The sequence below is a fragment of the Pelodiscus sinensis genome, chromosome 5 (genome assembly GCF_052426305.1).
Source record: "Pelodiscus sinensis isolate ZL-2025 chromosome 5, ASM5242630v1, whole genome shotgun sequence".
NCBI classification, from domain to species: Eukaryota; Metazoa; Chordata; order Testudines; family Trionychidae; genus Pelodiscus; species Pelodiscus sinensis.
In genome coordinates this window covers 7,966,266-7,984,872 of record NC_143056.1, presented here as the reverse complement: position 1 = coordinate 7,984,872, position 18,607 = coordinate 7,966,266, and the positions used below count along the sequence as shown (strand labels likewise).

Genomic DNA, 18,607 nt, shown 5'->3' with positions numbered 1-18,607 from the left:
CTTTCAGTCTTCCCTCATAGATCATATTTTCTAGACCCTTAAATCATGTTTGTTGCTCTTCTCCGGACTTTCTCAATTTGTCCACCTCTTTCCTGAAATGTGTCATCGGAACTGGATACAGTACTCCAGGTGAGGCCTATTTCCATTTTTTATGACACTTCTGCTAATACAACCCAGAATGATTTTTGGGTGTGGTGTGTTGTGTGGGCATGGGTTTTTTTTTGTGTGCAACAGTTGTACACTGCTGACTCCTGTTTAGCTTGTGATCCACTGTGACCCCCAGATCTCCTTCTGCAATACTCTTTTTTTAGTTAGTCATTTCCCATTTTGTATGTGTGCAGCTGTTTGTACCTTTCTAAGTGTTGTATTTTGTATTTGTCGTGATTGAATTCCTTCCTGTTTACCTCAGACCATTTCTCCAGTTTCTCCAGATCATTTTGAATTGTGATCCTATCCCAAAGACTTGCAACCCTTCCCAGATTGGTATTATCTGCAAACTTTGAAAACATTGATGAAACTATTGAACAGAACCATACTGAGAACTGATCCCCACTCCCTCCATTATGCCCTTCCAGAATGACTGTGAACCATTGATAACTACTCTTGGAAATGGTTATCCAGCAAGTTATGCACCCACAGTATAGAATCTCTATCGGGATTGTGTTTCTCAAGTTTCCTTTTGAGAAAGTCATTTGAGACTATCAAAAACCTCACTAAAGTCTAGATATACCACATCTAATGCTTCCTCCCTATCTGCAAGATTTGCTGCCCTGTCAAAGAAATCCATGCTGTTTTATCACTTATCTTTCAGATGGTTGCAAATTGATTCCGTAATTATTTGCTTCATTATCTTTTTGGGTACACAAGTTAAGCTGAGTGGTCTGTAATACCCTGGGTTGTCCTTATTTGCCTTTCTGTATATGGACACTGTATTTGTCCTTTTCCAGTCTTCTGGATTTTCTCACATCTTCCATGACTTTTCAAAGATAATAGCTAATGGTTCAGATATCTTTTCAGTCAGCTCCTTACATACTCCAGGATGCATTTCATCAGGCTCTGGTGACTTGACATGTAATTTAAGTAATTTTTAACTTGTCCTTTCTGTATTTTAGCTTCTGATCCTACCCCATTTTCACTGGCATTCACTGTTAGGTATCCAAACACCACCAATCTTTGTGGTGAAAATAAAGCAGTCATTAATCAGCTCTGACATTTTCCCTATTCATTGAGTAACAGTCCCTACCCTGTGTCATGTTCTTGGATTTTAATGTGAGCAAGCATTGTTGCATCCACTTGTGTATGTTGGCCCCAAACTTCTGTGCAAAGTGGGCCAAGTGAGATGTCTAATGAAAGCTTATGCATAACTGATTCTGTCTATCCTATTCTTATACTTGTATGATTTTTCCATGTAAAGATATGAGTATGGACTCTTTACTTATAGTTATATGGTTCCTGTCTGGGATACAGTAGTAGGTGCTGACCACCTATTGTGAGGAGTGGCTGTTCAGTGGATAGCTATGCTAAACAGCGATACTACATGAACAATGGCTCCCAGGGTTGCCAATTGACACCTGTGGAATTTGGCTAGGAACTTGCAGACCAGCAGGTACACAGCATGGCTGCTTACCTAAAGGAACATGGACAGGTCATGTGATCATCTCCAGTTTGGGAGGTGCCGTCACTCAGGAGAACAATGGATTTCCTTCCATATGGGCAAGATGATAAAAGGATCCTGAGGGTTCCTTCGTCTTTGTCTTCAATCCTGCTCTTGACTTCAGAAGCACCCTTGCAATGAACAGAGTGCCAGGAAAGATTTGTTGACCCATCCTAAGGTAGGATGTACTCCTGAGACTTTTAAGCTAGCAGTTTATTACGTCTCTGCTAAAAGCCTGCATCAAGAACTTGGTGATTGATGTATGGAATGTGCTTTCTTTAACAATCCTGCTCTCCACCATTTCGTTCTTTTTATTAATGAACCTTTTAGGAGTTTAGTGGAGGAGTTTAGATTCTAAAGGACTGGCCCAGCAGCCTCTTTTGGATAAGATCCAAGGTATCAATTGACCTAGGTCCTTTGGGACTGGGAGAACCTGTTCGGCGTTGGTGAGATTGGGTTTTATAACCTTTCATCTGTATATCTTTAGGAGTGGTGCTGGTTGTGGCACAAGCAAAGTTGGGGTGTCTCAGAGGATTTACTTGTGCAACTTCTTGCTGGCCAGAGTGGCAGCTGAAGGGCTGTTGTGTGTGACTGGTTTGGAGTCTTATAGCAGTGGTTCCCAACTTTTTTGATACCAGGGACTGGCAAACCCATTCACAAACTTTTGGTGGAACAGTAACATTTTATTTGCATATTCAATATGCAAATAAAATGTTACTGGTCTGCCAAAAGCCCCAGCCTTCCACAGTTTCCCAGTGCCAGACCTAACTCCTAGAGCCACCCCACTCCTCCACTGTCCCCCAGCACAAGTCACTGACCCCAGAATCCCCTGCATCCAACCCCCCCCCAGTGCCAGCCTCCCGCCCTCAGAGTCCCCTACCGCCAGCTCCCCCACCCCGCCAGCTTCCTGTTTCCAGAACCCCACTGCACCCAACCCCTCCAGAAACTCCCCCAGTGCCAGGCCCCAATATTAGCTCCATCCCGAGAGCCCACCTAGTGGCAGCCCTGCTCCCCATAGCTCCCCCACTGCTAGCCTGCCCCCAGAGCTCTTCAGCATTAGCCCCTCCCCTGGAGCTCCCAGTGGCCTGCCCTGCTCCCCTCACCTAGCCCTGAGCTGCCTCCCAGAGGCCAGCTGAGCACTGCTGTCCTGGTAGCAGCTGCCCTAAGGCTGCTGTGCCGGGCTCCCTGCAGCCCTCCCGCCATGCAGCGAACTGCTTTTCCGTATCTAGGACCCCACTCCTGTCCTGCCAACCCTGGCAACAGCCCAGCCACCGACATGCGCACAGGTTCAGCAGTGTCCATGGCACAAGTGACAGGCGGGCACACGTTTCTGGTGGCTCAATTGTTCCTCCTCAGGCCATTAACAGTTGACACAGGGTCACTCAGCCCATGTGCATCTCGGGCTCGTAACACCCACCTGACAGCCATGTGGTACTAGCCTCCCCTGACACCAGCTGGTTTGAGTCGCGGAGCCCAGCTCCGCCCGCACAACTCTGATCAGTGCTGCTGGCTGTGGCACCCCTGGGACGTTGGGAAGTGGCCAGACACGCGGGGCGAGCTAGAGCCAGTAGGGGATACCCTGCAGGGGAAGCCGGGCCTAGCCGGAAATCATGGACACCCAGAACGCACGGGAGAGCCTGTATTAACAGGCTGTACTGCTTGAACACACTCTCTTACCTTTTCTAATCACAGCATCATCCTTGCTCCAAGCAGTCTTACACTTTGGCAGCTAGATGGCAGCTGTGATCAACTCTGGGGCCTGAAACATTTCACCAAAATGTTTCTTACTGCCACACAAGCACATTTACCTGTGGCGTACAGAACTTGGAGGACATCTTGAGCCTTTGCAGTTTTGAATCCAGTTGGTACAGTATAGGAAGCAGCCATCCCATTTGTGCACTGGTCTCTGCTTGGAGACTATTTAGTTCCTTCGCCACTGGGCCCATGACCATTCTGCCAAGAAGGCCAGCTCCGTTGGATTCTGCCTGTAGAATAGTTAATAGACTCAGTTAATTAAGTTAAATACAGCATGGTCAGGGTTAATTAAGTTAAATACAGCATGGTCAGGGTGGTGTGTTTTTTAACAAAGAAAAGTATAAAGCAAAGAACCACTACTTACGTGTTATTTTTGAGTGCTGCAAACACATCTCTGATGCTCTGGCCCTCAGCAGTTAACCGTACCAGGTAAGCAAGAAACAGAGGGATCCTTTCTTTAAGAAACCCAAACAACTAAAATACTTGAATTGTATTGTTTTCTGTGTTACAGAAACACTCACAGGCACCCGTCAAAAGCAAGGCTTTGTTATTCTAGGTACCGTACCAATACATAGGAATATGTGGTCCCTGCCCTGGAAGAACTTAGTTAAATTTGAAACAGCCTGTGGTTTAGATTTTTTTTTTTTTTTAAGACACATCAATTTGGGGATTTTTTGCCTCTAAGTATTTAACGTTTCTGTGGCTGAAGAATGAGAGCAGCACTTCACAGAATATTGCTTTAAAAAGAGAAAAGCATCAAAGAAGCCAAATACAAAAATGATACATAGACGACTACAGAACGGTGCTCAGTTTTGTTTCCCATTTTCATGAGAATTAATATTTAAGCATATTTAAACTTTTTTTAAATCAATTATGAGGAAAAGGTTAATTGGTTGGGTTTATTTAACGTCCTTAGATAAGAGTTAATAGTAAGTGAAATGGAAATAATTATAGATTCCAAGGCCAGAAAGGAACACTGTTGTCATAGGTTAATGTTCTGTTTATTAGTAGCTGTAGTTAATTGTAATTAATTTTTTTAAATTGGTCTCTGAAAGGAAAGTCAAGGAGAATTAAAACAGTACTTTTGATATTTCACATGAAAAAATAAGGCCATTGATTTAAGAAGTATAGGAGTTTGTACTGACTGCATTTTATAGAGAGGAAGATGAGGTGTACAAGAAAAAATAATTGATTTCATGAAATTAAAATACATTTAACAAGATGAAGAATTTTCTCAGACCAACCTGTTCTTTTGCTCGCCGAATATTTTGTTTCAAGATTGAGAGCTAGTGAGGGTTAAATTAGATTCTTAATTTGTGGCATACACTGATTCCCACCCAATCGTTTCCTAGCTGGGACGTAATATGTAAGCTGCTTTTTCTTTTCTTTTCACGTACTAAACACTGAAAAATTCAGTTACATAATCCCAATGCTGATAGAGAACCTTGTAGTCAGAGGAAAGACAATGGTGCTTTACAGATGCAATTAGAGGAAGTTTGTTTTAATTATAGCTGCAAAATATTTGGTTACCTAGTTAATTCATGACACTAATAATAATGGTGACTGGAAATATTACTGCTTAGTTGTAGTAGTAGTAACTTCTACTGTGCAAATAGGTTAGGTATACAGTGATTTACGGTTTAGAAACAATCTCCGTCAGCTGATCTGGTTGAATTACAACCTTGTAATCTAGTCATGAGGCTTCTCTTTTGCTTCTGAAATTACAGCTGCTCAGAAATCTGTGTGCAGAGTTTCTGTCTACCATACATATATTTTGGCACATTAGTTTAACTCCTCCAGTCACAGTATGCTTTTAAAACTAGATAGAAACATCATTTCAGGTTGAATAGCTTGGTACTTCAGATGTGTGTGGCAGGAATATCCCTATTCTACCCCAAAATCTGTAGAAAATGACAACATTCATGAGCCACATTATTAATTTCTCAAGTCACTTAGCAATGCCAATGTCTACGAAAAAAAGGGGTTACCAATAATATTTTTCTTTTTTCACAGAAGATCTCTGCCTTCCCAGAAAAATAATATTATATTTAGGAATGGTGGGATGTGAGCACAGAACTGTTAGGAAGTCCTAATTCCAGCTGAGACTTTTTTTTTCTGTGCCCTGGGATAATTCCCTCTGAATCAGTTTCTTTATATGCACTACTATTATTTTGTTTTCAGTAATATCCAAAACGTGTTAAACTCGGTGCAAACATCAGAATAGGCAGTGACCTGACCTAATCCCAAAGAGCTTACTTTGGAATTGAGATAATACCTACTTCACAAGGCTGTTGTAAGGCTTCGTTAGTTGTTTGTATAATGCTTTGAAGTTGAGGATGTTAAATAATTGTCTGCAAGTGAAACATGGTGCAGATATTTGTAACACCAGCTGCGATTCATATTTATATGCAGTAGTGATTCAGAGAACATAGCATTTGAAAAATGTAAGTTAAAAATGCTTTATTTCTTTCTGATGGTTTAGAATCACATTTCTGTTCTTTCTGGTCAGGATGGGCAGGGCTGGCATTTCATTGAGATAAAGTAATTTAAGACAGGACACTGGTAAATACTGGCTTTAACCAGGAAACAGAAAAATAATTTCTCCAAATTTGGATACATCCATTCAAAACTGAGGATTAGGCTCCATCTGTCCACTACATCAAAGTTGGTCTTCTGTTCTAGAAAGCTGCATGGCCAGATGGACCTAAAGTGATGAACGCTGAATGCTTCTGGTAGCTTACTGCTTCAAGCCCACAACTCTGCGTTGTTGTAGATTTTCATATAAGCAAATGCTTTTGACTTTTGTTTCAATAATATTGAAACCTGAAATGAGTCCTTGAGAAAATACCAAACCTAAATGTATATTGCATAGAGTAGTATTACACCCAGTGCAGTTTTACATTAGTCCACAAATCTGCTGCCTTATTGAACACCAATTTGAATGTGAAACTAAAACTAGGTGTAATATACTATGAATTAACCAACAGTTTTTAAAACAGGAATTGGTTTGAACTAGGACTAGCTAGTTTTACACAGAGCAGAGAAAATATGATTTACGTGAGAAAAACCACATCTGGTATGTACTAGGCCATCTTTGGCGGTGGGGGGAGGTGTTCTATGCTTGCTCATGTTCTTTGCCACCCTTTAAGTCCTGGAAATATCACTCCAGTTACTCACTGGCTTGGGTTTTAAGTAGGACTGCTTTTGTTTTGGTCTCAATCCTTAACCTCAGTGGTTGTCAGTTTTTTTGCCATGGTAAGTTTTCTCCATGAATCTTGTCTTTGTGATTCATGTATGCACACATGGGATTTGAGAGTGGATTAGAAGTTTCTGATAGTATATTGTTCCTGTGTTAGTTCAACCTATCACTTTAAGAATACTCAGCAAGTTAGCCGGATTAGTCTGTAACTTTAAGAACAACAAGTAGTCCTGCGGCACCTTAGAGACTAACAAAAATATTTAGTATCATGAGCTTTCATGGGCAAAACCCACTTCATCAGATGAGTCAGAGAGGAATAACGGAAACCCAGAATTTATAACAGAAAAGGAAGTGGGGGGGGGGGGAGTACCTGTCAGTTGTAGGACCAGTGCTAATGAGGCTAATTCAGTGGGTTGGAAGTGTCCCATATTTAGCTTTTCATGTAAAAATAAGGTGTTATAAGGCCAGCCTTCTCTGCATTTAATGCAACATCCAGTTAATGTCTTTGTTCAAGCCCCAGGAAATAGTGTCAAATTTGCAGATGGGGGGGGGGGGTCAGTTCTGCATTCTCTCTGTCTGTCTGTCTCTCTCTCTCTGTCTGTCTGTCTCTCTCTCTGTAACTGACTAGTGAAATTCCTCTGTAGAGGAATGGCTACTTGTAAATCCATGGTTGAGTGCCCAGGCAGGTTAAAATGTTCCCTTATTGCAGTGGTCTCCAATCTTTTTAAGCATGAGATCACTTTTTGAATTTAAGTGCAATACAGGATCTACCTCAACCCCAAATACACTGGCCCTGCCTCCTTTGTACCCCTTCTCCAAGGTCCCACCCCTGCTCATTCCATCCTCCCTCCCTCGCTTTCACCAGGCTGGGGCAGAGGGTTGGGGTTCAGGCTCTGGTCTTGGATTAAGGGATGTGGAGTGAGAGAGGGGTCTAAGCTGAGCTTGGGGCAGGGAGTTGCGGTGGCAGAGGGGGCTCTAGGTGCAGGCTCTGGAAGGGAGTTTGGGTGCTGGGGTGCTCAGGGCTAGGGCAGGGGCTTGAGATGCAGGAGGGGGTTCATGACTAGGGTAGGGGTCTGGGATGTGGGCATCAGCCAGGCCCTTCTTACCTCAGGTGGCTCCTGGGGGGTAGTGCAGTGGGGCTAAGGCAGGCCCTGTCCTGGCCCAGCACCGCTCCCCAAAGCAGCCAGCAAACTGCATCCCAAGTCCTGTTGTGCCCTCTCTCTGCTCTGTGGAGATAGGATACAGGGTGGGAGAGGAGGGGGCACTGTGACATTAGCGCCCTCCTCTTCCTTCCCTGCTCTGCCCTTCCCTTCACAGAACAGTAGGAGGCTTCTGAGGGGACAGCTCCAAGACAAAGGGCAGGAGATGCAAAGTAGTCTTGGGGGTGGGCAGCTGAAGTGCTGGGCTCGATAACCTCTTGGCCAAACCAGTTAGGATCACCTGTCAGACTCCAAGATCTACTGGTAGAGTCCGATCTACTGGTGGTGGACCACTGCCCTACAGGTTTGTATGTTACCATTTCTGATGTCTTATTTGTCTCCATTTATCCTTTGTCGTAGAGACTGTCCAGTTTGGCCAATATACATGGCAGAGGGGCATTGCTGGCACTTGAGGGAATATATGACATTAGAGGATGTGCAGTTGTATGAGCTCCTGAGGTTGTGGCAGGCAGGAGCTGATAAGTGTAGGGAGGCAGCTTTTAAGTCCATATCGAAGGCAGCAGCGCTGGGGGAGCTGGCTTTTAAGCCTACGTGTACCAGCTCCCACGGAGCTGCATACTCTCCCTCCGCCCTGTGTGTAAATATGTAATGGCTGAAAAATTCAGCGGTTACACATTTACCAATATAAACGCATTTTAACATCCCTAGCAGGAAGAGGGAGGTTAATAATGATGAAATCCTAATACAATGTTTTCTCTCTTAAAACAGCTAGTAAAAGGCCTTCAACAGGAGCTGAACCGGTTATATATGCTGTTCTGTTCTCGAAATCCAGAGTTTGAAGAGAAAGGAGGGAAAGTCTCAATTGTGTCACATTCCCTTGGATGTGTAATCACTTACGACATAATGACTGGCTGGAATCCAGTTAGACTCTATGAACAATTGCTGCAGAAGGAAGAGGAGGATCTTGAAGACCGTTGGATGAGCTATGAGGAGCAACATTTGATTGAAGAACTTTACATAACTAAGCAACGGTAATGTATTCCAGATTCTCATTATTAAGGAGAAATCTGCATCCCTAAATGAAACGAGTTTTCCAGAGCTTACCATTACTTTTTACAGAACTGCCTGGCACGGCTACTCCTGTGCTGGCATTGAATTAAAATGGTAAGTGGAATTCTCTAACCACAGGACCAGACACATTAGTGAAGCTGTCAAAGGTAAGGATAGCTGGGATCAGTGACTGGAATTCTGAGCCCGTATCCTGCGCACTGTACAGGATTCAGACTGCTCGCCAGCAGGATCATCTTTTCATTGCCAGCTGATCAATGTGGGAACCACTTCCAGCAAGGGACAATAATGCAAGACCCTCCAAAAAAAGACGTTATTGACAATACTGTACCCCAGCAAGGTAACTAGATGTGTGCTGAAGCTGAGACTGCACACTACCCATAGGTGGGGAATGAGCCGTGATACAATGTGGAGTTGTAATTGGTATTGGAATCTTAGCTGGGCATGAACTGAGTTTCTAGAATTTAGGTTTTTTTATATTTTAAGGACACTAAGTATTCTAAACCTATTCAGGTTTAGGGAGAGGTCGAGGAATAAAGGTGGTTCTTTGAGCAATTGTACTTGTCCCTTCTACTTAGGTGCATGAACGCTCTGGTGCAGTGTCAGTTTTTCCAAAGCCGTACCTGTGAGCTGGTATAAGTGCCTTCTGCTGCCTTGTGCTGTATGCAGCCATAAAGAGCATGTCCTTCCTTTTTCCCCATGATGGTTATTGGAGCTCCTTTTTTTGTCCGTGCAAGTGTTTTCTTTTGCTCGCTGTAGTTATTGTCGTTAACACTCATTGTTATAGAGCAGTTTAGCTTAGTTTAGTTTAGATTTTGGTTTCTGGAAGTTGTTTGTTTGATCGCAGCTCCTATCTGAGCACCCATCTTGATATTAGAGTCATTTTTCATTCTTTTGGGTTGAAACCCTGCCGCTCACGTACCAGTTAGTGACCTGCTTCCAGCTGTCTTGAGTACTTGGGGGGAGGCTCATGTTAGTGGTAGGTGCAGTATTTGCAAGGTGGTTAAGCACTGATCCCAAAAGGACAGGACAGCTAGACTAAAGTACATGCTTAAGTTGGAATTGGAGCTTCATCCTCCATTGGAGCCTTCTTGCACAGTCCAGGTATCAAGTGCCTCTGCATCAGGCAGCAGTGCTCTTCCGGCCTTGGTTTTATCGAGAGACCGATCAATTTCACTGGTGCCAAAGAAGGAAGAACATTGGACACCTTAAGATCGGAGGTGCAGAAATTGAGCTTCTTCCAGGAACTCAAAGGTACACCTCAAAAGAAGGCATTCTCCAGAACAAGCCTCAGAATGGCAGTTTATTGGCTCTGGAGCCCAGTTCAGGACCAGCTCACCTCAGGTTCTAATGCCACAAGACCGGAATACTTTCCCAGCACCGTCCACTATTGAGGTGTCGGTCAGTACCGCCTTCCCTGGCCATTCAAGAGTCTTGCTTGGCTTTGGCACTAATGGTTACAGCTTCAGCTCCCCACCATGAAGAACTGTCTGATTCGTCTATGATACTGACTAAATGGTTCCCTCAGAGGGAAAGCCACAGACGAGCTCTTTTAACCCAGTCTCCATAATCAGAGCCTAGCTCTGGTACTGAGTGGACAGTTCCTGCATGGTCTGAAGCAGTGGGTTCTTCGGATTCCAAAGTAGGTTTTTATGTGTCTTAGTTTGGACATGTCCAGTAACCTGCATGCAGTGCCTGCCTACTCTGATTTCAGCCTCTGTTACAGCAGCGTGCAGACCACAAGGGATCGTTGCCCACAATTGGGAGTCAGGGCTTTAGTTGGCTTTCAGGGAACCCATGGGAGTTTCTCTCTAGTTAAGAATGGCCTCACATCCTTCCCACACTACCTCCTTGGCCCAGTCTTGTTGGTGAGGCCAGCCATGTGCGGGAACAAGATTCCTGAGTTTTTCTGAGAAGAGTTGAAACAAGATCAGTCCTAAAGGTCATTGGTATGTTCTTCCTCATCCCATATGAGGTTAACATGGTGGAACCTGTTTCCATGCCACTGGATGACTACAAAGCTCATCAGAATTTGTTGCGAGCGACGCATTTGGTTCTAGGCATCCATCTGGAGAAGGCCCAGGAAAAGTACAACAGGCTAGTGGACATTTTTAACATCAGAAGGCCATCAAGAATAGCTTTGCCTATTAATGAGTCTGTTCTGGCTCCTAGTCAGATTATTTGGAAGACCCCATCATCCCTGCTACCTACTTGCAAAAATAGCAGAGAAGAGCTACTACGTCCCCTCTCAGTTGCCTAGGAAGGTTGTGGAATCTCCATCTCTGGAGATATTTAAGAGCAGGTTAGATAGACCTCTGTCAGGGATGATCTAGATGGTATTGGGTCCTGGCATGAGGGCAGGGGACTGGACCTTTCGAGGTCCCTTCCAGTTCTAATGTTCTATGATTCATGTGTTTGAATATTTTTACAGTCCTGTCCCTCAAGGCTCCCCAGTAATATCTGCAACTCAAAAGGGGGAGGCAGGGCCACCAGGCAGTAACACCAAAATAACAAGATGATTGAGAAACTAGACTTGTATGGAAGGATTTATTCCACAGAAGGATTACACCTTCGTATTGCAAACCAGCAAGCTGTGCAGGGGCACTGGGATTTTACCTGATGGGATACAATTTTGAAGTGTAAGGATGAGCTTCCAGACAATATGAAACAAGAATTTTAGGTGCTGGTGGAGGAGAGCAAGTTGATTTCTAGAACAGTTCTTCAGGTTGGTCGTGATGCAACAGGCCCTGCTACTCACTGCCTGGCTTCCATCATCATCCATATGATGGTCTTCATGGATGCTATCCTCTGATCTCCTGCCAGAGCTTCAACAAACAATCCAGCACTTCCATTTGAGGGGTCATCGCTCTACTCGGAGTAACTCTGAAGTGCCTGAGGATTTATACTCAACAAAAAGGAAGGTCCTGTTCTGTTCTCAGACCCAGTAATTTCTGGGAGTTGTAGTTCAACCCAAGGCGTCATTGTAAAAGTCCACCCTTACCTTCTATGCTTGCTGCTGGTTTGTCAAGGCTTATTACATTCTCCTAGCACACATTTTGATGAGTTAGTCAAGAGCAGAGTACCAAGTCCAATAGGGCCATCTTTGCCTTCTCCAATGTTTTTGTAAGTTGCCTCTCCTGCTTCCTTCATGCTTGGGCCCATGTCACCATGGATCAGTGTGTTCTAAGTATGCTGGAAGTGGTGTGCACCCTTCAGTTTCTTTGTCCCTTCTTCTTATCCCCTTTCCTTCCCCATCCTTCTTCTGGGACCTCTTTCTCAAAGCAGTGTTGTTGTAAGAGAGACAGTTGCTTTTTCTTGTGGAGGGTCTAGAGGAGGTCCTTCTGTTGCTCTGAGGAAAGTGGTTTTACTCCTAAAACTTCCTGATCCTGAAAGGAAAGCGGAGATGGTCTCAGACCTATTTTAGATCGGAGAGAATTAAACCAATTCCTAAAGAGGTTGATATGCTGGATGGTGACTGTAACTTCTGTTGTTTCTTCTCTTGAGCCAGGGATAAGTTTCCCTTGATGTAAAGGATGCTTACTATCAGTGGTTCCCAGTATGTGTTCACAGTGCTGGCTTGTGGTGTGTTGGATGACACCTATGTGTTTAGATAGCGTGACAGTGGTCTCAGCCTTCCTCCATTTCTCCCACTGTCTGTATGACTGGCTCGTAAAAGGGTGCTCCCAGTTATAAATGTTTTCCAATGTAGACATTGTCTGTCAAGACAAATAACGGACTGCTCCAATAGACATGGAATAGCTATTTCAGGATACTTCCGATGTCCCAAAATAGCTCCCCAGTTTCAAGAGCTGCCCCATCCCCAGCAGAATCCCATAGGATGGTTTCTGGCAGAGACCAGCCAATGCGAGCTGCTTGTTGGAGTAACAGGCAGCCAAGAAGAACCACACCCCCTTCCTTGACTCAGTAATTCATGAAGCACTTGGCCAGGCAAACAGGCTGGCTGGCTGGCTGGGAAACATTTTAAACTCTGTAGGCAGGCAAGCTAGTTTGGCAGCTGGCAGGTAAGTCTCTTGGCCACAGCCTGCTTCTGACACTCCAGCCCCAACTCTCTGGTCCCCCCCACCCCACCCCTCAACATACCCAAATCCTCTGTCCCCCTCTTATGCCCATACCCCCTCCAAGATCTGGCACCCCAATCTCCTGCCCCGATCACAATCCCCTTCAATCCTAGGTCACATCCCATACCCCTGTACTCCAGTCCCCTGCCCTAGGACACAACCCCCTCCTTCACCCAAACTCCCTCCCAGACTCCATTCTTCCTCCTGCACCCCAATCCCTTATCCCCAGCTCCCCTCTGCTCCTAGCTTCCATCCCAGACCCCAGACTCCTCTGTTAATATCATGGAAGAGTGCAGCCCTCTACCACTTTCCCAAATCTTGGAGTGACACCACCCTCCTCCCCAAATTATTGCCCACCCCGATCTAATGGAAGGATACTCTGTCTTTACACAGCGGCTAACCAAGGTTCCCTGTAAGCTGCATGGTAGCACAGACCTGCAGCTGCTTAATGAGCAGTAATAGTGGCCTTGTGAAAATTGTTGTACCCCAATTACTTTGTTTTTCTTGTTGATTCTATTCTTAAATGTTCTAAATTTCTGTAAAGTTCTGTAAGTGATTACAGCATAAGATACCTCTCAATGAGTATGAGTGGAGATAAACGTTCAGTTTCTTTGCTATGACTAAGTCATATTCTTGAAATCTTGTGGACTGCTGAAAATGTTGCTTTTCAGTAAGCTCCAGTGCCCAATGCCCATTTTTTGTTAGTATTATGCAGCAGAATAGGTGTGTTCCACATTTTATTCATGAAATGTACTTTACCGAATAGAAGAAATGACTTGATTTAATTTTCAAAGAACATGAGATACTGTTGTTCTGCTTTGAATTGAGCAAAGCTGGTGGGCATGAGCGCTGCTTAGCAAAACAAGGGACCAGTTAAATGCCCCAATGATAGCGGAAACAATGGACTACACTGAATGCAGGTACGGGCAGAATTTGGCATGAAACCCAAGAGGTTTCCACGGGGGATCTGATTAACACAGGATGAGGGATTCATGACTAATTCACTCAGAGGGGTGTCCCCTTGGGGTTGCCACTCGGTGTGTTCCAGTCATGCCACTGAGCCTCTCTACCTGCTTTGTGGGGTGCCTCAACACCCTGTCCAACCGCGCCAGAAACTCTGGTCTCCCCCAACCAAGGCACAGAGTTGGAGAAACAGTCTCAGCGGAGCAATGCTGACAACGAATTAGCTCTGGGAGGGCTCAGCTATAATTCTGTTGACAGCAACCAGGAACACAACCTCCAAAAGGGACCAAAACCCCAAATGAACCTGTCTTCTCTGTATGAAACTTTTATATATAGAGTAACACTCATTAGGTTGACCCTCTTTATCAGTGAAAGAGAGAGATGCACAGTGGTTGCTCCCTCCAGGGAACAATTATTTACACTTGGCTTAATAATAAACAAGAGTTTTTATTATGTATAAAAAGTAGTATTTAAATGATTTAAAGTGAAAACAGACAGATCAAAGCAAATTATTAAGCCAAAATAAACAAACGCCAGCTAATTATAATACACAAGATAAATTATTTCAATGGAAATTCCTCACCCTTGTACTTATTCCAGGTAAAATCCTTCAAGACAAAGTTGATATTTTTCTCTGGCCTTGGTCAACAGTTTTTTAGAGTTCTTTAAACCTCCTTGTTTTCGGGTTTCCTCATGTGTATCCACTTAAAGTAAGGAGACAATTTCAAAAGCCAGCAGAAGACAATGGACTGCTTTGCAGTCCTTAAATAAACTTTCCCTAGAGTGGGAATACTTTATTTTATGTCCCCGTTCCCATGCAAAAATACCAGATTCAAGATGAATTCGAGCATCAGGTGGCATGGCCACATGTCTTTGTAGGACCAGCCACAGTTTGGACATACTGGAAAAACAGACCCATTTACAGATCATTGTCTTGACCACTTGGCCATTAAGTTTCCTTAAGTACTACTAATGGCTTTCACTAGAAGACTTAGATTAATAGTACACTTCATATTTCTAACTTAACATACAAGAATGAATACAGGCACAGAAATACAATATACACATTCATCAGATCATTACTTTAAAAATGATGTATTACATGGTATATTTTGCCTAAAGCGTCTTCAAGTTGTGCATATTCCTATTCATAAGCCAATTTTCATAAAGCATGAGGGGAACCCGTGATAGGATTGTTTTGATTGCAGCAGTGAGTCTGGAGGGGGGGATGGGGGTGAGAGAAGCAGCAAAACACCCACAGAGGCCGATAGAGAAGGAAGCCAAAACACAATGCAAGGATGTATGTGTTACATTACCCGGAGAAGAGCAAGAACTTTTGGGTAAAGCACTGGCTGAAAAAGGGTTGGGACTGGGCAAAGAAACTGTCTAATGTTGCTTGATTCTTACTGCGCGCAAGGAAACAGAATGTGGTGCATATTCTTTGGAAATATATAGGACTATATCAAACAAATATCTGGACTCCTACATCAATTTCTTCTCCTAATGGAAACAGCCATTACAACCTCAAAAATTGGCTAACTGCTTTTTCTACACACCATGCCTAATGAAGACACTCCTTTTTTCTAGATTGAGAGAGATAGAAGAAAGGTTAAATGAATTAAAGGCATCAACCATATCCAAAACACCTGCCTTAAAATTTAAGGTATGTATGGTAAAGGTGGATTTTTAACGAATGAATGAATGTTTATTGCATTTGCTGTAAAGTTTTGCTTTCAATACACTCTATCCAAGCTTCTTTTCTGCTTGTACTGAGGTAATTTTTATAGATTATAATTTAGTAGTTGCATATCAGTATAAATATACATTCACATATTTTTGTTCTTTAAAGTGTATAATATATTTATATCTAAAATATATTCTGTATACGAGTTATATTACTATTATTTGTTTGTTTATACCATGTGTGGTGGTGAAATCCTTTTTGTCATGTACTTTTGACACTTACCTATACCCTGCCCACTAATCATTTTGCCCTGGGACTGCTTCTAACATACCAAACCTTTCAACAACTTCAAACCTGGCTGAATTTCCTCCAGTTATGGAATTTTCCCCCAGATTACACTGGCCTGCTGAGACACAGGACAAACAGTTTTTAATAATATGTTTAGACAGATATTTTATAAGGCAGTAGAGTCAATTACTGGATTTTTATGCTGTTGGAAAGAGGAGATTCCCAGCTTTCCAATTTGGCTGCACAAAACTTTCTAACTGCCTTATAGTGTCTTGAGATATTGTACCTTAGAAGTATGGCATTATATATAAAAGAAAATTAGCTCATTTTTCAGTGTTTTAAAAATTATAATTTTTTCTTCCTTCTGCTTTTGTCTCTGCTTTTGTACTCTTTGGCCTAGGTTTTCAAAGACATGTAGGCATTTTATTTAGGCTTAGCAGATTTAGGAGCCTCATTTTTTTTTCAAAGGGGATTTAGGTACATAGGAGACTAAAGCCCATCCACCGTTGCTTTAAGTTCCGGAATAAGTGAGGTTTTCAGTATTGGGCAGAGCAGTGTATAAACAGCTTTAAAAATCTGTGCTTAATAAAATGTCAATATCAGCTGATAGAAAAAAAGAAAAAAATACTTACCAGTAATTCAGTTGTCCTAACTCTCTTCTCTTCACCATCATTTTAAAAAAAACACACAAATTACATCATGCTATTATCTCTACCATGTTGGAAGCAAGAGGTAGACTGATACTCTTCACCTTTCAATTCTGTACAAAGACCCTTCATGCACCTATGTTTAGTCTGAAAGTTTTCAGAATAAGAGCCCTTAATGAAAGGTGCGAAGTGAGGGGAGGAGGAGAAGGAAAGAGGAGAGAAATATGACAAACCAAATTACTCTTGAGTAATTTTCCCTTGTCATACATCCTCTCTATTCCTCATCCTGCTCAATCTTCCATAGACTGTTAAATAGTCTATCAAAGCATTTTTATACCATTGCTTGTCACTAGTTTCAGAGTACCTTCATTCTGATGGAGATCAGTTTGAGGAGGAAAGGCTTACCTTTAAATATGAGAGCAAGATGCTTCTCCTAAAGCAAGTTTTCACAGGATGCTTCTACTGAAACTTCTTACAACTTCACAGTGGCATATAAGTCCAGATGGTTGTATGTGATTATCGTGGCAACAAGTAACAAATGTGTAGATATCATCCATCAAAGTCTTGGCTCTTTCTACTCAGACAGGGCATTCCTTTATTCTCTCGTTTATCCCTAAGTTATTGGACTTGATGTGGTAATGACTGAATGAAATACTTCGGCCTGTCCAAAGAAGATAGGCCGCACATCAGAGTAGATGATCATAATGGTCACATCTAGCCTTCATAGATGATTGAATGGGTCTGTATTACTTCATCGAAAATAAATGGCCACAACGACTTTATTGCCCTCTGTAGGACCTGAAAAACAGAGTGCCTAAGATCAGGGAAAGTCAGTAGTCCTACTTGAGAGACGTAGAGGCTTCCATGACCTTGAGCAAATAGATCCGATTCTCTGTCAAGACAAATTCAAGAAGAACTTCAGAAGCTACACTGACTAGTGATTAATGTAAAAGGAAGCAGTGCATATAACGGCTCCTTTTGGGAGGAAAAACCTGAAGATTTGAAGGGTCTTTGGTTAGTGCCACTAACTCATCATCCTGGCCGTGGTTATGTTCACCAAAGTAGGGTCTTTGAAGTTAAGAACTTTAGACTTTTTTCCCGCAGGTAACCCTAATGAGGGATTCACAGAAACACTCAGGGCAAGGAGTAGTAGGTCTTACTGAGGGACCAGAAGTTGAATACCAGAACTCTACTAGTATCTCACCACACACACAAAGTTTAAAGATGCAGTCTCGTTTTGGCCTTGTCTGTGGAACAACAGGTATGGAAAAGGAAGAGGAGGCTAAGGAAGACCTCTCTGTTTCTTATCTGAAGAATGTTAACAGTGCTGGGAAGGGTATGGTGCTAGCCACCCTATGGCATTGGAGCATGTCAGTGGTCATTTTTGCTTCAGTGGTCAAAGATAACAGCATGATAGACTGATTTTTTCCTTTAAGAAGTGAAAGAGAGGAGGGGCATACCACGATTACTTCCTGATCCCAAACTGCTGATTAGTTAAACTCTGTTTTTGTTAACACCATTACCCAAGCTATTTCAAAATTCCATGGCACTTTTCACAGACATTGTTATGGTCAGTTAACCGTGGCTGCCTGAGCTAATTTCAAGATACTAAAACTCAACTTCTCTGTAGCAGCAGCATCTCTCCAAAGATGATAATGGTATGGAAAAGACACCGATAAATTGCTAGTGCAAGTGAAATGCAGCCATATCTGAAAAGACTGCATTTGCTTCAGACTTCTTGTAGCAACACTCTGCCGCAATTCAGAACAGAACTGCCTAGTTAGTTGCCTATGTAGTACTAATCTGCTAGCTTTGGCCCGTCATTTCTTGTCCTCCATAGTTGCATGGTGTTTCTGATGCCGTTGAAGGACAATGAGGCTACACTCTAGAGCTAGCTGCAGTTTCGTGCTCAACTGAAATTTTCCTCAGTAAAGTTCTTTGTGATCCTTCTGGATGAAAGGAAATAGATAAACATAAGATGCAGTTCTGGTTACCCTCCCATTTTAACTTCACCTATAAATATGCCCGTCTGTCCCCTATACTTGCACACATTCTGTTATTGAAAATGTATTATTGTCACACCTTCATTTTCTCCTTCAGCTGCTCTTCT

General features: G+C 42.9%; 1 protein-coding gene across 5 annotated transcripts in view; it reads left to right on the top strand.

Moving 5' to 3' along the window:
* Positions 1-18,607, top strand: part of DDHD1 (DDHD domain containing 1) — an 84,069-nt gene that overhangs the window by 54,271 nt on the left and 11,191 nt on the right. For all 5 annotated transcript variants that reach the window (XM_075926219.2, XM_075926221.2, XM_075926220.2 and 2 more), the window contains 2 exons: positions 8,537-8,799; positions 15,466-15,541. In XM_075926219.2, coding sequence (XP_075782334.1) covers positions 8,537-8,799; positions 15,466-15,541 — 339 coding nt within the window. The remainder of the gene's footprint in view (positions 1-8,536; positions 8,800-15,465; positions 15,542-18,607) is intronic.